Source organism: Lactuca virosa, chromosome 4 (assembly GCF_052849685.1).
Source record: "Lactuca virosa cultivar CGN04683 chromosome 4, Lactuca_virosa_CGN04683_v6, whole genome shotgun sequence".
In the NCBI taxonomy this organism is placed as follows: domain Eukaryota; kingdom Viridiplantae; phylum Streptophyta; class Magnoliopsida; order Asterales; family Asteraceae; genus Lactuca; species Lactuca virosa.
In genome coordinates, this window is record NC_136429.1 from 130,143,193 (window position 1) to 130,166,654 (window position 23,462).

Below are 23,462 nucleotides of genomic sequence, written 5' to 3' on the forward strand. Positions count from 1 at the left end.
TTGGGAAGAAGGGGGAATAAGGGTTTATCAACGGTGTTTTTGAAAGAAAAAGAAGTGCAGTCAACTGTGGTGTGTGGTGGTCCGGCGGTGGTCAATGGTGGTGCTCAGTTGTCCGGTGGTGGTGATGATTTTGCTTTAGGGGAAAGTAGGTTTAGAAGGGAAGGGGTTAGATAAGGTGGGAGGGATGAGGTTTTTATTTTATTTTGTATATTGTTATTAATTGTAAGAAAAATAAAATAAATCAAAAATAAAATAAAAAGGGCAAAATAGTCATTTCATGTCTCGTAAGGGATGAAACGTGTAAATTTAAACTAACGAGGGATGACATGTGCAACTTTTAACCAAATGACTGAATGAGGGACGATCCGAGTTAATTTTTGAAAATAGGGATTGAACGTGTTTTTTGTCACCTGGACGAGGGACGATTCGTGTAATTTACTCTACAATTTAAAAAAATATAATAATAAATAAAAAGATAGTATAGTTAAATCAGATATTAGCCGGGCCATTGTGAAGTTTACTTTGTTAGCCCTAATAAAATCTACAACACAATTTTTTCATCGATCAAAGTAGTTGTGTCACAAAAATTGTGTCTGTTGCAAGGGTTTTTGTAGAAAATATTAGGCGTGATTAGAGAGAGGGTTTTGGAGAAAACATAAAAAATGGCGTCGAGAGGAGGAGGAGGAGCAGTCGCAGGGAGGATACCGGAGTTGGAGAAGATGAGCGTCGAACAGCTGAAAGCAATCAAAGAACAGACCGATCTAGAAGTCAATCTTCTTCAAGACAGCCTCACTAACATCCGTACCGCCACTACTCGTCTCGATCTCGCTTCCATAGCTCTTCAAGATCTCTCCATCCGACCTCAAGGTCTTCATATCACCCTATACGCACCTGTTTCTCTTTGTGAAGTTTTGTTAGTTCAGTGCTCTTAATTCGTTCTCCATGTTACAGGAAAGAAAATGTTGGTTCCTTTAACAGCTTCCCTCTATGTTCCTGGCACCCTCGATGACGCTGAAAAAGTTCTCGTTGACGTTGGTACTGGATATTTCATTGAGGTTCGTATCGTGGTTTGGTTTTGCAAATAGAACGCCAATAATATTCCTATTAGTAGCAATTGCTCTAGGGTTTAATGTAGATTTTGATGTTCTATTTGGAAACATTTTTACTCTGATTGAGAAGAGAGGGATTCCAATTTTATATGTCTATGCTTCATGCTTCTAGTTTTGGGATCGAATCCAGGCTACAAAGACTCACATCTCCAATCCGAGAACGAGTGAGCAAGAAAAATAGAAAACCTAAAACTTTACATGACTTTTTGTAATCAAAACTACAACTTGCAATATTTGTGAAAGTATATATAATCTATAGAAGCAGCATCTAGATTGATTTTGAATATTTGAACTTGAAGAAGAAAGCCGAGGAAGAAGATAATATAATGCTTACATTTTTGGCCTTTTCGAAATGTAAAGTTGGATGGTTTTTGTAAATGAAAAGTTTGTTCATCGTTCAAACTAGGATTTTACACAACCATCAATAATGGTATTTTGTGTAATTTTGGTAATTTTATCAGGGTAATATCGGTAATACAAAAAATCTTATCTTTGGAACATTTTTTTTTTTTTTTTTTTTTTTTGTCTTTCCAACATGCTCACCTTTGATGGAAAATAACCCCTCATTTGAATCTCTCTTCTCTTTATGTTAATAGAGACAGACTGCATAAAACATCTTTTTGTGTTATCATTTCTCAATATAACATTTTCTCTCATTATCTTTATTTGTATCATTGTATGTGTATGTGTGTGAATAGAAAACAATGGAAGAAGGGAAGGATTATTGTGAACGTAAAATCAACCTGCTGAAATCAAATTATGACCAACTTTTAGAGGTATGTTTTCTTTCAATAAATCTCGTGTTTTTGCATTTCTTCACTAATAGTAAATAGGCAACAACAATATGTAAACCTAAAACTTGTAATTGCCTATATTGGTAATAAGAGTAAAATAAGTTGTTGTTTTGTGATTATTATTATTTATTTATGAAGGTTGCAAGCAAGAAGAAAAGCATAGCGGATGAGGCAGGAATGGTGTTGCAAGCCAAACTGAAACAACTCTCTGCTGCATCATAAATTTCATGGTTTTATTTATCGGATACTGTATTTTTGTTATGGGTTTTTATTGGATTTTAAAGTAATGTAATAACTTTTCATGCATCAAGTACAAGTCATTATATCAACATCTGTTTAGGGAACCAAAATGATTTTCCCTCTTACATACAACTTAGCTTTGCTCAAAATGTATGCACAATTATTCTTGTTATGGAGAAATCAAATCATGCCAGATCTATCCGACTTTAACTTTTATAATCCAAATTATTCAATAGATATATTACACTTATTTTCTTGATATGGTTTATTCAGTTATGATGGTTGATAAATTATATTTTAAGTCGGTAGTCCATATTTTTTTTCAATGTTGTGAAAAATGTAGTACCTCACGTATATCCAATGATGTTATATTATACTTAATGTAGTTTTTGCCGAGCAAAATGAATGTTATTGGCTTCAAGTTTACATTAAAAATATGGAAAGATCAAAATGTTGAAATCCATCTGTCGTGAACTTGTTTTCAACATACAAGTGTTTGTTATAACGTTTGAGACGATGATGACGATTTGGATTATAATTTTGTAATCTATTTGCAGTGAACTTGTTTTTGTCATATACCACTTGATTACAAAATTCATTGCTTTAGATTGAATATATAAAAGTTATTTTATTTATTTACCGATTTAACTTTTATGTATTACATTGTTTCTAATATAATTATTTGTAATGATAAATGCAAAGTAACTAAACGAAATGTTACATGAATAGTTTTTGAATAAGATTATATCATAAAACACATGTTAGATTGTGAATTGTGATTATGTGGATTGTCTCATTGGAAGGTGATTACAAGCATCTTGTAACTTTTCGATGCTTAATCGCGCCTCGACTATGAAGGGATTACTCATCATAAATTGTTTGTTAGCTTTCTCTTGCAATATTAAGGAATTATTAAACCAGGGACGGATTCATATGGGTGCACAGGGTAGCCCGTATGACCCCTCAAATTTCATCTAGGAGCTTCTTATTTTTCGTATATTTTTTTATATTGCGGTGCTACCTCGGTAAAAATATGGGTTACCTTAGATTATAAATCCAAAATATTTGAAGTCCAAATTTAATAGTCAACTTTTTTAAAATAGCCCAAAATGTACCCCGTCTTTTAATGAAATAAAAAATAGCCTAATGTCCAAATCTTGTACTCATTTGATAAAAAAAAACATGAAAACAAAAGGCCGATCGATCATCCCCTGCTGCCTTCTCTGAGTTGCTGTTGCTAATCCGTCATTCACTGTTGCCGCTTGCCGACGGCGTTTGATGACCGTCTCCGATCAACAAGTTTCACGCTCACATAGTTACATTGCACAATGAAGCAAGTAAGTTAACTCAATCTTATTCCTATTATTTATTGTTAGGTTATTTTAAATTTTTATTATTTGACATTATGTTGAAACTTGAAAAATTAGAAATTAGCAAGTATGTTTGTTTAGTTAGGGAATTAGGGTTAACAATTAGTGATTATTTATTGTTAAAACTTGAAATCAGGTTTATAGTTGGGATATTTTGATTGTAGGGTTTTATTAACAATTTTTTCAAAAGACAATTAGATGACAATTGTGTTTTTTAGCAATGAAGTTGTTGAACACCGATTTGTGAAATAGAATATTATATAGTCTATTTGTCATTTTGTTCTGTCTAATGAAATTGCGGTTTTTTTTGTTTGTTTTTTTTTTCTTATTTTATAAAATCATATGCTACCCTTTTTCTTATTGTATATTACTTGGAATTCAAGTGATTGATTGTGCTGATAAAGTGTGCACTTGAGTAAAGGAAATAATTTGGTGAAGAGATTATCCAATTGAGCTTAGTAGGAGTTGGTTTCATGGGGTGGTTTGTAGGGCTGTTCACTATTTGGATAAAACCGAATTGTCCAATTGGACAATTTGGATTGGACTATTTGGTTCGGATATTCGGATTTTTGGATTGGTTTTCAACAAAACCGAATTATTATTTTGGATTTCGGATTGGTTTTGGTTTATAAAATAAAAACCGAATAGTCCAAAAAAACAGAATAACAATTTGTTTTGTATTTATTTTCAATATATCTATAATTATTTATTAATTTTATAATTTTTTTTAAATAAGTTCAAAAAATTTTACCTAATAAAAGACATTAATATGTACTTTCTCTAAAAAAAAATTATATATTAAGTAATAAACTATAATATGCCTTCTTAATGGTTGTTTATAAATTTTAAATCACAAGTAAATAATTTGTTTTTGCTTCTTCTGTAAAATTAGATCATATTAAAATTCTATGTCCTTTTAAAATGTTATGGTTTTTGAAAACCGAATTATAAAAACCGATCCAACCGAATTGTAATTGGATCGGATCGGATCGGATTTGAATTTAGTTTGGACTATTTGGATCCATATTTTGAAAACCGAAATCAATTTGAATTTACTTAATTGGATCGGATCGAACCGATCCATCCAAACGAACACCCCTACTGGTTTGTCCAATACCTATGTTCATGTGTTCCGCTTACCTTCATCCCCTTCAAGAAACCATCATAAATACTTAACCTTTTTTTTTTTTTTTTTTTTTCACTCGCATTTTCTGCTCATTAAATGCAAACTATAAAGAAATCAAATTGCTATAAAGATGAAAGCTAAAAATCGATTTAGTGATATAGGATAAGAAGCAATATGGCTACAAAGTCAAATTACAAAAATTATTGACCGTACAAATTATAGATCCCTGTAGAATATAACAAATTAGTCCAATAACTTTTGTGAGACTTATACTTCATTCAAATTCGGTAATCACTATAACAAAGAAACCAAATTTGCTAAAAAAAATTAGATGTATTGACAAAGATTTGACCTTCCATGGATCCAATAAGTCCCGTGAACCAAAGTTTTGTCTTTCTTGGTTTCACAATTTCAACTCCAACGGGTGATTTTGGGTTTCAATATCCAACTCATGGATAAACCCTATGCAATAATAAACCTTGAAATTGGAACTAAAATCAAATTACCGTACGTGCAAAGGATAAATGTGTAATTATACATACCAGGAGAAAAAACGATATGATTATTCCTCTTTAATTCAACATTCAAAGCATTCAACAACATTGATAAGATCAAGGAAAAATTCAAAGTCGTTGGCTAGTGATTGACACTGCTGATGTTTACTTGGTTGGTTTTTTTTTAATAGTTCAATACATATCGATTGAAGGCAAACGGGCAACAAGCCGCGCCGCTAGCCCTTTCTGGATGGCAAAACCAATTCTTTTGAAAACAACATTTGTGGATCTAGGAGATATGACATTAGAATGCATGACCCGTTGGACTCTATTGAGGAGCTCCACCGCCTCTGGTGCGAGAAAACCAAATGTATCGAATGCAAAAGGTACAAACACATGTTGATTTTCTATACATGCATTCTCGTGCTTTACCACTTTGCACGCAGCGGCATGCCCTGCTGTGAAACCCCCGCTCCCCAAACCAACGAAAGGAGAGACCCCAGTAAGATCCACACACGCATGCTTCCCTCCTATCCATCCAAAGACCAAAATGTCAGTCGGTCTAAGTGTGGACCTTCCATCCTGCGGGTCTGTCAAAAAGTTCACCGGCGTTTCTTTCTTCACAGAAATACCAGCACGCCGACAAGCATCAAAGAGAACATCCCGAACCACATCATGTCTGTACTTGAAACCAGGGAGCTCTCTACAATGAACTGCGTGTTCCCCAAATGTATCCAAACATGCCTTGCGGCAAACTGGGCATATCTCATCAATTGGGAAAAGGGGAATCATGAGGCGGTAACGAAGGATAGTTCGGTACTCCACATGAGACATATGCTGGCCAAGACCATCAATAGGGATAGTTAGCAGAAAATCCTGAGCATGAGGTGCCCGCAGACACTCAAAGACTGCTTTCTTTCTGACAGACATGTCGAAGTCGACTTCCATATCTTGGACGATTTTGCTAAAAAGGGAACACGCCAAAGCTTTTTGGGATTTAGGGGGGGGGGGGGCGGTGTCCTTATTAGTGAAACCGCTACAGTCAAATCCCGGAATCGTATCGCGAAGACGAGTCATAGCACATAGGTAATCCGAGTCCATACCAAATACGCCACCGTCACGTAAGATGTGGTCTTGTAATGCCCAAGATTGGACCCTCGAGGCTACAAATGCGTAGGAGGAAACCTCGTATGCCGAGTACAAACCCAAACCACCGAAACGAATAGGTAAGGAAGCCAGGTGCCACTGAATGTCTCCAAAGAAGGGGCCTCCACATACCACCATATCCTCGATAGACCTGCGCAATCATTTGTCAAAGAACAAAGCTGCCTCTGCTATGTGTAACGGCTGACATGTCCTTAAACCAAAGAAAACTTTTGCAATGCCCATACATGATCGGAGCAAAAGGAGCTCACTCTGTGGGTCACATAGTTGTGGAAGAAGGCCCATCAAATCAATAGCATTGACCGCTCTCTTCATGGTCAGCTCGCTAATAAACCCTGCGTCTCTGCTAACAGCCCCCCAAGGAGCTTCACCCGCAAAGAAGGTCTCCCTATATCCGTTGGGAATAAATCGGCACGAAGCTTCCTACCATCACAGGAGGGCCAAAAAATCTCTGTTTTCTTGATGTTCAACTCAAGACCCAAGCCTGGACCATGCAACCGAATAATGTTCAACACTCTAGCCACCTCCTCTAAATCCCCAATGACAGTCCCATCATCTAGATACCAAGCATGGAGAAGGAGCTTACAATTGTCTCTAATCTTGTGCACAAGCGGGTGCAAAACGAGGGCAAAAAGAAGAGGGCCCAAGGGGTCACCTTGCTGCACCCCAGTGGCAGACCATATATGTGATGGGTTTTGAGCATTCTAACACTCCTAAGTGTACATGCAACCCTAAATACCTTGGATCTATGTTTTCTCTATTATACATGCAAATATGATTATCCAAGGTATTATCCTAACTAGCATACCAAAACATTGATACTAGGATACTAAAATAGATAGAATACATACCTTGTTGTTGTTGTTTGACTCCATGAAGCTTGAGAGCCTAGTGCCCCAAGTGTGACACCTCAAATGGTTCACACAACATCATGAACTCTTGGAATAACCATGAGAAGAAGACATACATGTTCAAATCGGCTAGCCCTCAAAATATGTATCACTAGTGCCAATTTCTTGAACTAAAGGGGTTCTTATATAGTGTGGCTATTAGGGTTACACCATATAACTCATGACTTTACCCATTCCTTATGCTCCATGGGTTTTAACCTCCATGGAGTATCCATGGATCACCACATGGGTTAAACCCAACATAAAGGAATCTTGGATCATAAGCCCACATATATAAGAATGAATGATTTACACAATCAATCCTCATATATTTAATTAGTCTCTTTTTGATCACTAAATTAAGTCCAAATTAATTCTTAATCAATACTAATTAAATAACATGATTTCATATTAATATATTAGAACTTATAATATATTAATATGTCACAAAATGTCTTTTCCTCATAAACGGTCTATCCAAATGTTCCGATGCCATGCAACCCAAATGGACCATGCCGAGTCGGGTCAAGTACATACCAATTATAGTTATGGACTTAGACACTAATCCAACAGTCTCCCACTTGGATAAGTCTAAAACTATTATTGCGTATGACTTCAGGAACCAACTGGCAATCGTAGCTCTCAAAAGCCGCTGTCGAACTCTGACCTTGTAGATGAACTCTGACCTTTGTCAATGACTTGTCCATTAGATAAGGGATCATATATTCCTCCATTCTAGATATCATATGGACTGAGACATGGATTATAATCATTCTCTCTGTCCATTTGTTGTTTCCCGATTTCCGATTTATGACGATTGACTAATTAAACAAATCAAATCAGTCCAGGCCCGGCCGAGCACTTACATTTGTCATCACCAAATCATCGAGGGGCCCACAGCTATCGCTTTTATCCCGAAGGTAAAAGGAATGGATAAACTTCGACTCATATGGCTTGTTCTACTACTTGTTAAATCATACACAAAGGCACGTTTTATAACACCGAGTTACCGAATGCGTTTTCGTACAATCAATGTACAACCAACTCATAGTAACAACTCATATCTCTAGGTTTGAAGAATATAAGATATTATCGTCTCATGATCACTCGTGATAAAATCCATGAAGTGATTCCAATGAGCGCGGGTTGAATCCAATACTCAGAACTTATGAGCACTCATGAGTGTTGTAGCCCCTTGTCCAACATCTTAGACCTCTACAAGCCAACCCATGACAGTCTTGATTCATATCTACTTCCAACATATGACCGACTGTGGATAGTTTGAATAACTTAGTCAATCAGGAAGAACGACCTAGTTATTCTGGAAGTCAAAACATGCAAATAGAATCTAATATGGTATCAAAACCTATGAACATAAATAAAACACCTTTTATTTATCACCATATGATTACACATTATTCATTGTATACTGTTTCAGCTATCAACTTTATTCTTGAATTTAAAACAATAGTTGTCCCATGCTCCAAGCATGTACACTATGTTTTCTAAACACTAGTCATGCCATACACCAAGTATGCATACTATGTTTGTCTATGATCTTCACTTTGTGAATTAGATCAATTGAACATAACTCCAATGATCCTCTTTCACAGTCCCAAATCCTTACTGCAAATGCAAGAATTCCAAATTCATGCCATTTACTGAAATCTGTTAGATTCTAAACTTATATGCATTGATCCTCCTGTAATGATTATGCACAGAGTCAGAAAGACTTGACAACAACCATTACAGAGCATTCCAAGGAGATCAGCTCCTTGGAAACATCCTTCTTGCATTAAGTTTCCTAATCTTACACAGATTGAATAATTTCCAACTTTGAAACATTTCCATATTCCATTTTGACTATCACTTCTGAACAAGAGTTGCCTCCTTACAGATTATGTCAATATGGTCCTTCCAGAATTAACACTATACTTCCAACTGTCCTTGAGCAACCAATCTTTGGTAAACCTTAGATTGTCCTCGACAATTGCTTAATCCTTTTAGTCATATCCAGTTCTAGACCTTTTCCCTTCTTAATGCCCCAGGCATTTGGAAAATTTTAGAAAGGATGAATATAGCACATGAAATCGATCCTATATCCGAAGCATATGGGACACGAGTCATGATGTCTCACATAAAGACTAAACCAGTCTTTTGCTATAACATTTCCATTTCTATTTGCCAAGTTCTCATAATTCAGATTATGAAAAGGGATGCCGTAATCATAATCGAATTTTAGAACGCAAATAATGGACCCATATATAGAATTTCCTTATGTTGAGTCATTCCAACATGAAATTCATATATATATCCTTGACTAAATACGACTTAAAACCTCAATCTAAGCTTTTAGAATTGAAATGAAGTATAATTTCCTCTCCCTTAATTATAGCAAAACAACTTTTTCAACCCCTGCAGCCTCACGAATTGAAACTTTTGTTTTCTATAATTAACATTGCTAACTTGCAATCTTTATCATAATTATCATGCTCCCACTAACATGATGATTATTAGCATAACACTCATGCTCCCACTAGCTTTGACATGTAATTAGAAATCAGCTGGACTTCTAGAAATCAATACTTTATTGACTTTCTTACCAAAGTTCAGATTTCTGATACTAGATTGCTTTGATAAAACTTTATCAATATCATACACCTTATCTTAGATAGCTCACAGGTGTGTCTAAACAATTTTAAGAACTATGAAAAGGGATGCCGTAATCATAGTCTCGATTGTTTAGACCTTTACCACTTCTCACAAGTCCATGTTAGTGTGCTGGTTAACCACACACGCTCCACTAACGACTTTGAGAATGCAAATATCACAATTGCTATCTAGCTAAAATCTACTTAGTGAAAGTGTTTCATCACCATCATTTTCATGAATCGGAGAGAAACCTTATGACACTTAGATTTTATGGTGTATGAGTTCCTATCCATATGAATTTTGTCAAAACCATAATCACAAGACAAGGTTACTGACAAATCCACACTTATATGGATTAAACTTGTGCAATCTTAAATTCTTGCCATTTGGCAGCTCAAGGGCCTGCCATTGCTTCCAAGTAGCTGTGCAACCAATTGAGAACTCTCAGAACTCCTATGCAAAGCCAACTTGAATAGGCACAGACATGTCGACACGATAGGTTATAAACCTCAAGTCGTGTGCTAGTGAAGAACTTCAGGTTTTATTCTTGATTAGTTCTTGAGACTTTCAAGACCTTTAAGACTCCCACTGTCCTCTTGACATATAAGACTTTCTTGTCAGATATTCAAGAGATAGTGTGGATTCTAATCAAGACAAACACTTCACACAATTGGCCTTAGTTGGTCTTTGTTTTATCCAAAACATCACAACTTACCAATTTCAAATGTACAAGAGTAGAAAACTTTTATTCTTACATTTGACAAGTGTTTTAAACCTTCTTTAAGACATGTCACTCAAGTTACAATCTTAGAGTATAACTCTAAGAATTGTTTTTGGAACGAAGTATAAATCATCTTCTTGATTTAACCACTTCAACAATTCATAGCTCCTCTTCTTAGCTACCAGAATGCACTTAGAGGATGAATTGTGATAAGGTCTCTTAATCATTAAGATGATTATATAACATGATACTAAAGTACTCTCCCATCTTTTCAGATTTGAGAAACTTTTATCTTTCTGCCTAAGTTGATTCTTCTTATTCGCTCTGCCATACATTGAAACCTTTTCCAATGTCTCAGAATTACACTTAAGCTTGTAAGTATAACCATATTTACTGAATTTTAGTAAATAATGACGAATAGTCTTAACGATTATTTGTGGTGGGGTTGATCAGTGCACAAGAATGTGTACTCGATCCTTTACTTGACTCACACATCCATGTGAACAAGTAGTTAGTCTTAATTTTTCCAATGCTTGAAAGTTCTTATTCATCATGCTATACAACTTGCATGATTCCAAGTTTCTATCCAACTGAAACTTAGGTGATGAGAATCTTTCCTTATTTGGTAAATTTAGACACTACCACAAATGAAAGAATCAAATTCATATTTCCACTCTTGCTCTTAATGGAATCTTATAAGCAACAAAAGTTTTCACAAATGCCATTGTAAGGATATTTTAAAATAAATAAAATCAAAAAAAAAATTTCTTTTATTTTAAAACTTTGCGGAAAAACTATCCTTACAATGCAAAAGCACATGAAAACTTTGTTGTTATTTATTCCTAAGCAATATATCATAACTCTTAAGAAGTAGCTCAAGAATCCGATCTTCAAACTATGCGATAGAAATCCATCTATGCCATCAGATTCAGCATATTCTTTCTTTAAGTTTCTTCACTTTTTCTTTGATTCTTAAAACATCAACATGTGACCCAGTCACATCATGTATCAAGAATCTCAGAATAGAAACTTAGCAGAGTTAGATAGTGGACTTTACCCGAAGTAGAGTCAAACTTATTGACATTAATATCCTTAGGTAAATTTGGCAGCTTCGCAACCAATGCCCCTTTCTTTGGCAATAGACCCTTGATAATGGGACTATCTCAGACTTAGCCGTTCTCTTTACCATTTGGTCAACCGAGTTGACTATGGCTGATCCCTTTCCATTGGGAAGAGAGAGCTTTACTGGATATCCAATGTCATCATTGTCAATGTCCATAAAGTTTTAGGAAGTTGATCTTAGCAAATAGATAAGATCATTAAGGGTCTTGTCATAGTCTGTTTCATAGGAGTCCCAAAGGAACTCACTATGTGACTTTGAAAATAGTTGAGTCACCAACTTTCTCAAGACTTTGACACCCAACTCTCCCGGCTTGTCAATATCTGACTACATCTCCAAGATGTGATCACATATAGACCTTTGCTTGAGTGACCTTAAACTTTTCAGGAACTTGTGGGTTAGGGAGAATAATTGGAGGAGGTGAAAGAAGTATGATTTCCATGGGACATCATCTTCATTTAGGAAAGCTTGTTTCAAGAGATTTGGGAAGATCATCTTTTGGGAGATATTCAAGAGAGTTGATTTAAAGTCCTTAATATAACACCCAATATGAAATATTAAGGCTAGGACCCAACAACCTATTTATAACTGGAAGAGGGATGCCGTAATCCAAGTTATAAAATAGTTGAAGGTAGGTAAATGACGATTTACCAATTTCCACCATGAAAAACGAAATATAATTAAGTTTTAATTGGATTTGAAACTCCTAGATCTTTTGAGATACATTGAACTTTCAATGGCATGTTTGAATCTCGATTGTGCCCTCTCAAGTTTGTGACTGGGATGCCGAGGATCACAAACAAGGTGTGAATAACCATGCAAATTGACTTGGTACCCTTAACTTTATCACCTAATCGATGTGCCGGTTAACCACACACGCTCCACCGATCTATAATAGAGTCAAGTTACCCTTTGCAACTCTTACTAGTCCTTATTAGTGTGCCGGTTAACCACACACGCTCCACTAATGACTTGGTAAGGTACAAAGTGTAATTTCATGGGTTAGCACCTTTTCACATTTTCCTAAGTAACTAAGATTGGGAATGTACAAGTGTTTAGTTACTTAGTATTTATCATTAATACTTTTAATGAAGGGAGAATTATAGTCATTTCCTACCCGTTCGGCTAACGACCCTCCACCAGTCAAGGAAGCGGTGGGTGAGAGTGGACACCCATTAAACTGCCATTTTATAGGCAGTAACCTTATACCCCCCTTATAGACCGGCTTCGTGAATGAGGCCTACTAACGGTAAGATTGACTTTATCTTATACATATCTATATAATTAAAATTATAATAATAGTATAAGGGTTTGAATTTTAACTTTTAAAATTCTAAGGGCTAACTTGGAATTAAAGTATTCAAAGAGAAAACTTTTCAAATTCCAAAACTTGAGGGCAAGTTTTGAAACTATTCAAAACTAATTAATTCCATAACTTATGTGTTTAAAGTAGTTTTAATTAAAAAAAACTCTTCAAGTTCCATAACTTGAGGACAAGTTATGGAAGACTTTAAACTAATAAAAGAATGTAACTTTTCTTTATTTTGTAATTTATGGAATTAATTAAGGTTACACATTTTATTACTTAATGAAGTGACTCTTGAACCTCCATAACTTGAGGACAAGACTCTTCATTTTTGTAACCATTACCAACTTTTATGAGTTTTATGAAACTTAAATGTGACTTTTCATATAACTTGAGGACAAGTTACAAAAACACATTTTAGAATCAACTCTTAGATTAAAATGGATTGAAAACACATAATCAATTAACTTTTCTATTAATCTAAGCAACTCATAAGAACAAGATAATTTAATCAAACTTTTTCATGTAATTAGCCTAATCACTAAACTAATACAAAACATGAATCTATTGACAATTATCTTTGAAATTGGATTAGTATGAACATTACCACATCAAAAACAGGATTATAGGTTCAAAAACAGCTTATGGTAATGTTCCTAGTCCATTTCTAGCCAAAAAACTCGAAGATATGCTGTCAGGGGCTCCTACTCGTCGAGTGTATCAACCTACTCGCCGAGTAGGATGATTTTCTTCATGGACTCGGCGAGTTCATCAGTGGACTCGGCGAGTCCAGTGCCCAGAATGCCCGAAATTCGACTTTTTAAGCATTTTTCAGCAATTTGCATCAAGTATAATTGAAAACAAGCCTAGGCTCTGATACCACTGATGGGTTTTGAGCATTCTAACACTCCTAAGTGTACATGCAACCCTAAATACCTTGGATCTATGTTTTCTCTATTATACATGCAAATATGATTATCCAAGGTATTATCCTAACTAGCATACCAAAACATTGATACTAGGATACTAAAATAGATAGAATACATACCTTGTTGTTGTTGCTTGACTCCATGAAGCTTGAGAGCCTAGTGCCCCAAGTGTGACACCTCAAATGGTTCACACAACATCATGAACTCTTGGAATAACCATGAGAAAAAGACATACATGTTCAAATCGGCTAGCCCTCAAAATATGTATCACTAGTGCCAATTTCTTGAACTAAAGGGGTTCTTATATAGTGTGGCTATTAGGGTTACACCATGTAACTCATGACTTTACCCATTCCTTATGCTCCATGGGTTTTAACCTCCATGGAGTATCCATGGATCACCACATGGGTTAAACCCAACATAAAGGAATCTTGAATCATAAGCCCACATATATAAGAATGAATGATTTACACAATCAATCCCCATATATTTAATTAGTCTCTTTTTTATCACTAAATTAAGTCCAAATTAATTCTTGATCAATACTAATTAAATAACATGATTTCATATTAATATATTAGAACTTATAATATATTAATATGTCACAAAATGTCTTTTCCTCATAAACGGTCTATCCAAATGTTCCGATGCCATGCAACCCAAATGGACCATGCCGAGTCGGGTCAAGTACATACCAATTATAGTTATGGACTTAGACACTAATCCAACAATATGTTGGTCTCCGATATAAAGTCTCGATGCTTGCCCGTACAAGAAATTCACCCACAAAGAAATGGAAGGGCACATCTTCTTAACCTCGTGGAGCAATGTTGATCGATCCACCAGGTTAAAGGCATTCAAGAAATCCACAGTCAGCATTGCAAGAGACCCATCAGCATGGTGTTCACTCAACACCCTATTGGCACTGTGTAACACAGCCTCAGCACCGCCGGATACACCAACCCCGAACTGAAAATCATTAAGGTACTTGGCAATTTCTTTACCCACACCTTTCATGGCAACCTTGGAAACCAGACGTCTCCATTTAGTGCCTACTGCAATCGGACGGATCCCGTTGTCAGGTTTAAGTAGAGGCGTGAGAGGAGCGGACGCAACAAACTCTGCCAAAATGGTTGGACATCTTCCCACTAACCATAAATTAACCACTGAAGTGATAGCATGTATGAGATCTGTAGCAATAGAAGACCCTTCTCCACAAAGGGCATCTAGTAAGTGTTGAGCCCTCAAGCCATCTCTCCCGCAAGAAGTTCCTTTAGGGAAGGATTTGATGCAACCAAATACACAGTCAAAGTCTGCTACAAGGGGAGGTTTAGAAATTATGGGGCTCGACATGGATGGGGGTGGACTGAAAGGGTGTTTGTGTTGGATTAGGTGTCTAAGCCCATAACTATAATTGGTATGTACTGAAATTGATAGCAGCACAGTCCTTTTGGGTTGCCCTCAACCTACCAACTGGACAAGGAAATTATGAAAGGAGAGATATTAATTTATAAGATTAATAAATTAATATATATAAATGATTTATTAATATGTTAAAAGATTAATATATTAATTAGAAATCATTATGTTTAATTAATAGTTAGCCAGAAATTAATCAGAATTAATTTTGGGGTTAAAAGAATTAATTATAAAGTGCAGGGACTAGTTTGCAATTAACTAATAGTTGAGTGGAAGGTTCCAGAACCCCCTTGGAAGGAGGTGGACGAAATTCTTAAGGGAAACCCTAGAGATTTCGTCCAAGGGGTCCAAATAAGGCCTTTGGATCTTGCTTAGGCCATAAGCAAAGGATAACTAGGGTTTTCCCTAAACCCTAGATCCCTCAGCTATTTAAGGAGCCTCCTGGCTCACATTTGAGGTCACTGATTTCTTTGGAAGAAACCCTAAGGCCGAAATTGCATACTCTCTCCATCCTCTCTCCTCCAAGTTTCCTTCTTGCTAGTTCTTGGGTGTGATTCCATTAGAGGCATTACATTTGTGGTGCTAAGCTTCCAAGAAGATCAAGATCAAGATCAAGAGGATTATCAATTGTTTGCTATAAAAATTGAAAGGTATGTAACTCCTAAACCCTAGTTTGTTAATTTCGAAATTAGCCTCTCTCCTCTAGGGTTCTTGTTTTTGCAATTCAAAGTTATATGTTCAATAGTTAAAACATAGATCCAACGTAGGTTGCATGTGAACTTAGGAATTGTTTTCTAGTTTATTTGTTTTACCTAAAACCCATCAGTGGTATCAGAGCCATTGTTTGTTTTAAATTGAATTGCTATAATTGTTGAATTGCAAATTAGGGTTTATAGCTGTTAAACCCTAAAGGCCAAATTTTCGATTTCTAGGGTTTTGGATAAAAGGGTTTTTTCGAAAACCCTAGCCTCCAAAGAACCCTAATCGAAATTAGGGTTAGGGTTTTGAAAACCCTCGCCTTCTCCCTTGTAAATTTCGAAATTGCTAGAAGTTTTAGGGTTTCTTGTTTTGGATAATTGTTACTTAATTAGATTAATTGGATAATTATCTTTACCCTATTTTTCGAAATTTAGAGGGATAAAGATTAGGATTAAATTAATTGATTAATTTAATTAGATAATCCTTACAAGATTTAATAATTTGATTAATAGTTAATTAAAAGATAAATATTAAATCTAGTTAATTGGTTTATTTAAATTTAAATTTAATAGTTTGAATTTCGAAATTTATATAAACCCTTGAAGTTTTAAAATGTTTTAAAACACACCCTATATATATGTATTATGATTAAAAGTTTAATATTATATATGTATAAGAATATGGTCAGTCAAATCGCTAGTATGCCTAATTCACGAAGCTAATCTATAAGGGGGGGGGGGGTATAAGGAAACTGCCTATAAAATGGTAGTTGAATGGGTGTCCACTCTCACCCACCGCTTCCTTGATTGGTGGAGGGTCGTTAGCAGAACGGATTTGATAGGACAACTACTTCTCATTAAAATTATAATGACATTAAAGAAAGTACTAGAACATTATTTTTAAAATCCCAACTCTAGTTACTTTAGGAAAAATGTGAAAAGTATGCTAATCCATGAAATTGCACATTATGCTTTATTGGTCGTTAGTGGAGCGTGTGTGGTTAACCAGCACACTAAAGGGCACTCATAAAGAGTAGTAATGGGTATCTCATAATTGTCATTTTGATGGAGTGTGTGTGGTTTACCAGCACATCAATAGTTAATGATAAAGACAATGAGGTTACCAAGCACATTTGCATGGTTATTCACATCTTGTTTGTGATCCTCGGCATCCCAGTCACAAATAGAAGAGCATAATCTGAGATTAAAACATGCCAGTGAAAAGTTTCAATGTATCTCAAAAGAATTAGGAATTTCACTTCGTTTGTTTCGTCTAATGGTGGAATTGGTGAATCGTCATTCACCTACCTTTATGAAGTTTACACTTGGATCTCGGCATCCCATTTCTAAGTTGTGAATCTTCATAGTTGGATCCTAACCTTGATATTTTATCTTTGGGTTATTATATTGAGGTATCTTGAAATCTAACTAAAACTTTCTTTCTTTTCAGATGTCTACTCCTGGAAACACTTCTGCTTCATCCTCCTCCAACCAGAACTTCTCTTTGCTCAATATCTGCTCCAAAGTCGTTATGGATGGCTCAAACTATAACGATTGGATGCGCAACATCAAGATGGCTCTTCGTTTTGAGAACAAAGAATATGTTCTTGAAAAGGAGCTCAAAGAGCTTGATGAGTCTGAAGCTACTCCTGAAGATCTTGCTGCCTACAAGAAACATTACGATGATGCTACCAAAGTGGCGTGCATCATGGTGGCAACCATGTCCCCAGAACTGCAGAGGTACTATGAGGACTACTGGCCTTTTGAGATGAACAAGGACCTTATGGAAAAGTACCATAAGCGAGCTCGTCAAGAAAAGTTTGAAGTAGTCAAGTCACTTATGGCTTGCAAGATGAAAGAAGGGGAATCAGTTGTGTCACATGTGCAAAGAATGCAACGCTACATAGAGCGTTTGGTCAAGCTCAACATTCACTTTGATGAGGAATTGGCCGTTGACATGGTCTTGAACTCACTACCTGATTGTTATGGTCAGTTTATTCTAACTTACCATTTGAACAATACTGAGCAAACCTTGGCCCAATTGCACAACTTGTTGCAGACAGCTGAGGCAGGAATGAAGGGTAAAAGTATACCCTCCACGCCTACAAGTGCCCCTGTGTTGGCTATTGGACAGGGAAAGGGGAAAAAGAGGAAAGGTCCTCCCAAGCAAAACTGGAAGAGCAAGGCTCAAGCTGGGTCGTCTAGTAATGGCCCAAAGGCTAAGCCCAATGGTTCCACTCCCCATGTTTCTGATCCAAAAGAGGCCGTTTGCTTTTACTGCAATCAAAAGGGGCATTGGAAGAGATCTTGCCCACAATATCTGCAAGATATCAAGGATGGCAAAGTGAAGCCATCTTCGGCAGGTATTTACACTATTTCTGCTAATAACTCATTATCTTCTCGTTCATGGGTCCTTGATACAGGATGTGGTTTTCATATCTGTTCTGATTTGCAGGGACTAAAGGAAAGTAAGGAGATAGAGCGAGGAAGGATAAACTTGATCATGGGAAACAGAAAGTCTTCACCAGTGACCAAGATCGGAGTTTATTAGCTTCTGCTTAGCAATGATGTTAGATTAGATTTAATAAATTGTTGCTATTCGTCTGAGATGACGAGAAACATTATTTCATTTCATGCATTGTTCAGACAAGGTTTCAAATATTCTTTTAATGATTTGAATGGTTCAATTTCTGTTTATAAGAATGGTGTTTTTATGTTTGAAGCTTTACCTTGTGATGGTGTGTATGAAACAGTGACTTGTGTTGATAGCTTAGGAAATAGTGTACTTAATATTGACTTGTATAATAGTGTAGACAAGGCATGCTTATGGCATTGTCGTCTTGGACACATTAACAAGAAACGCATAGCCCAACTCCAAAAGGATGGAGTGTTGGAATCATTTGACCTAAAATCAGATGATATGTGTGAATCTTGTCTTTTGGGAAAGATGACAAAATCACCATTCACAGGGTCTTGTGAAAGAGGTGAAGGTCTGTTGGATCTCATACACACAGATGTGTGTGGGCCCTTCATATCGACTACAAGAGATGCTAATCGATTCTATGTGACTTTCACTGACGATTATAGCAGATATGGATATATCTACTTGATCAAGCATAAGTCAGAAACTTTTGAAAAGTTCAAAGAGTTTAAGCATGAAGTCGAAAATCAATTGGGCAGAAAGATAAAGATACTTAGATCTGATAGAGGCGGGGAGTATCTTAGTATCGAGTTTAACGACTATCTGAAAGAATGTGGGATAGTCTCACAATTAACTCCTCCTAGGACACCACAGTTAAATGGTGTAGCTGAGAGGCGTAATCGAACCTTGTTAGACATGGTTCGTTCTATGATGAGTCGGGCTTCGCTTCCCATTCACTTCTGGGGGTATGCCTTAGAGACAGCCGCCCACATCCTTAATCTTGTCCCTACAAAGAAGGTTGCCAAAACACCTCACGAAATGTGGACAGGGAAAGTTCCCTCGTTAGCACATATTAAAGTCTGGGGTTGTGAAGCTTTCGTAAGACGAGAGACTCACGACAAGCTAGCAGCTAGAAGTGAGAAATGTGTTTTCATTGGTTACCCAAAGCAGTCTTTTGGATATTTGTTCTACAGGCCTAGTGAGAACGTGGTCTTTGTAGCACGAAGAGGAGTCTTTCTTGAAAGAGAGCTCATATTCAAAGAGGACAGTGGGAGCACTATTGACCTTGAAGAAATTCAAGAGTCAGCCAATGAAGGAACCTTAGATGACACTAGCACTCAACCAGAGGAAACAGTTCCTGTTGAGCCAATCAATAACTCATTACCTCTTAGAAGATCCACTAGGGTGAGTGTGCCACCTGGGTTGTATGGTTTTCATATTACTTCAGATGGTGACACATTCATAAGTGACAGAACACTGGTAAACTTAGATGAACCAGTCACTTATAAGGAAGCAATGGCAGGCCCAGAGGCTTCCAAGTGGAAAGAGGCAATGGATAACGAGATTAAGTCCATGTATGACAACCAAGTTTGGAATTTGGTTGATAGTGCACCAGGTCGTAAGACAGTTGGGTGCAAATGGATCTTCAAGAAGAAGACAGATATGGATGGAAATGTGCACACATTCAAGGCTCGACTGGTTGCAAAAGGTTTCACTCAAACCCCAGGGGTTGACTACGATGAGACCTTCTCGCCAGTGGCTAAGATTAAATCTATTAGGATATTGCTCGCCATAGCTGCCTTTCATGATTATGGAATCTGGCAGATGGATGTCAAAACTGCTTTCCTTAATGGGAAGTTGGCTGAAGATGTTTACATGAGTCAGCCAGAGGGTTTTGTTGATGCAAAGTTCCCCAATAGAGTGTGCAAGCTTGAGAAATCCATTTATGGATTGAAACAAGCATCTCACAGTTGGAATCTTTGCTTCCATGAGAAAGTCAAAGAGTTTGGTTTCTCTAGAAGTGAAGATGAGTTTTGTGTGTATATCAAGGCTAGTGGGAGTATAGTAACTTTTCTAGTGTTGTATGTCGATGACATATTACTCATTAGTAACGACGTTCCAACCTTGAAAGAAGTTAAGTCTTGGCTTGGAAAGTGTTTTGCCATGAAAGACCTTGGAGAAGCTGCCTATATTCTTGGGATTAGAATATTGAGAGATAGAAAGAAGAGACTAATTGGACTTAGTCACAGCACATACTTGGATAAGGTACCAAAGAGGTTTAGTATGGAAAATTCCAAGAAGGGAGAGCTACCTATCCAGAGCAATACCAAATTGAGTAAGACTCAATGCCCGAGTACAGATGTTGAAATAGATGACATGAGTCGTGTACCTTATGCTTCCGCTGTCGGATCGATCATGTACGCTATGACATGTACTCGCCCTGATGTGGCATTTGCTTTGAGCATGGTCAATCGCTATCAGGGAAACCCAGGTAGAGCTCATTGGATAGCAGTTAAGAATATACTCAAGTATTTGCGAAGGACAAAGGACTGGGTCCTTGTGCTTGGTGGCAGTGATACTTTGAGAGTAGATGGTTACAGTGATGCCAGCTTTCAGACGGATAGAGATAAATTCCGTTCTCAGTCGGGCTGGGTGTTTTTACTGAATGGAGGAGCAGTTACTTGGAAGAGTTCCAAGCAAAATACGGTGGCTGATTCTACTTGTGAATCAGAGTACATAGCAGCAAGTGAAGCGTCGAAAGAAGCAGCTTGGTTGAGGAACTTCATTGGGGATCTCGGAGTTGTTCCAACCATCCAGGAGCCTATGGAACTGTTCTGCGATAATGAAGGAGCGGTTGCCTTGACAAAGGAACCGAGAGATCATGGTAAGACCAGACATATCGACAGAAAGTACCATTTCATCAGACATAGAGTTGAAGAAGGCCATCTTATAGTAAAGAGGGTGTCATCTGAAGATAACCCATCAGATCCCCTCACAAAGGGTCTGAGTAGGGCTAAGCATATTCAGCATGCTCGGAGCATAGGACTGAAAGATGATATTAGTTTTAGTAGTTAGATTAGTTTTATTCTGAAACTTGTAACAAAGTAAATGTAATTGACTTTTGGTGATTAAATAATAAAGTATTATTTATAAGATTGGTTTCTGCCTTTTGTCAATTGTTTATTATTGTGTTTCATTTTTGCATGTTTTACTTCCCGAATAATAAGATTATTCAAACTCCACAGTCACTCATACTTTTGGAAGTAAGTAGTGAATTAAGACTGTCATGAACTGGATTGTAGATTGTCTAAGGATAGACATGGCAATAGAATTGCTGCAACGTTCATGAGTACTCAGAAATTGAGATTTGAGTACTGGATAAACCCTCGCTCAGAGTATCACTTCATGGAATTCATCACGAGTAATACTAAGACGATAATATCTTATAATCTTGAAACGAAGATATATGAGTTGAAATTTACAAGTCGGTCATGCATTGGTGATACGAAAACGCATCAGTAACTTGGTGTTATAAAACGTATTGTCATGTATAATTTGATGAGTAAAAGATACAAGCATATGAGTCAACGTTTATTCGTTCCTTTTGCCCTAATAGGAAAAGCGATATCTGTGGGCCCCTCGATGATTTGGTGTTGACTTATGTGTTGGGCCCAGCCAGGACTAAATTGATGTGTTCAATTAGAAGTCCTACATCATCACAAATCAGGAATCGGGAAACATAGATTCTGGAAAAAGAGATTGATTACATTCCATGTCTTTTGTCTAGGGATATCTAGCAGAACGAAGAATTATATGATCACTTATCTTAGGACACGTAACTGACTGGGTCAGAGTTCAGCAGCAGCTTTTGGAAGCTACAATTTGCTGGTCAAATTTAGAAGGCATACTAGAAATTATAGTTACAGACTTATCCAAGTGGGAGACTGTTGGATTAGGTGTCTAAGCCCATAACTATAATTGGTATGTACTTGAATTGATAGCAGCACAGTCCTTTTGGGTTGCCCTCAACCTAGCAACTGGACAAGGAAATTATGAAAGGAGAGATATTAATTTATAAGATTAATAAATTAATATATATATAAATGATTTATTAATATGTTAAAAGATTAATATATTAATTAATTAATATATTAATTAGAAATCATTATGTTTAATTAATAGTTAGCCAGAAATTAATTAGAATTAATTTTGGGGTTAAAAGAATTAATTATAAAGTGCAGGGACTAGTTTACAATTAACTAATAGTTGAGTGGAAGGTTCCAGAACCCCCTTGGAAGGAGGTGGACGAAATTCTTAGGGGAAACCCTAGAGATTTCGTCCAAGGGGTCCAAATAAGGCCTTTGGATCTTGCTTAGGCCCTAAGCAAAGGATAACTAGGGTTTTCCCTAAACCCTAGATCCCTCAGCTATTTAAGGAGCCTCCTGGCTCACATTTGAGGTCACTGATTTCTTTGGAAGAAACCCTAAGGCCGAAATTGCATACTCTCTCCATCCTCTCTCCTCCAAGTTTCCTTCTTGCTAGTTCTTGGGTGTGATTCCATTAGAGGCATTACATTTGTGGTGCTAAGCTTCCAAGAAGATCAAGATCAAGATCAAGAGGATTATCAATTGTTTGCTATAACAATTGAAAGGTATGTAACTCCTAAACCCTAGTTTGTTAATTTCGAAATTAGCCTCTCTCCTCTAGGGTTCTTGTTTTTGCAATTCAAAGTTATATGTTCAATAGTTAAAACATAGATCCAACGTAGGTTGCATGTGAACTTAGGAATTGTTTTCTAGTTTATTTGTTTTTACCTAAAACCCATCAGTTTGTCCTCCAAAGCTTTAATAGTATCACTATTATATGGTGCAACACCCGATGAGCATAACACTTTCACTGCTGCGGTAAAATGACCATCTGCAACCTTACGGAGACACTGTCTGATGTTGGTGTTATTTGATGTAGACTCCTTCTGAAGGATGCCTCCACCCTGTCTCATAGCTCCAAC

General features: G+C 36.6%; 1 protein-coding gene across 1 annotated transcript; it reads left to right on the top strand.

The window, feature by feature from the left end:
* The first annotated feature begins 548 nt into the window (after positions 1-548).
* Positions 549-2,362, top strand: PFD5 (prefoldin 5). The gene is made up of 4 exons (XM_079044258.1): positions 549-867; positions 952-1,055; positions 1,808-1,885; positions 2,042-2,362. Exons 1-4 carry the CDS (start codon positions 663-665, stop codon positions 2,123-2,125), a joined length of 471 nt encoding a protein of 156 aa, XP_078900384.1. The 5' UTR covers positions 549-662; the 3' UTR covers positions 2,126-2,362.
* The last annotated feature ends 21,100 nt before the right edge of the window (positions 2,363-23,462 follow it).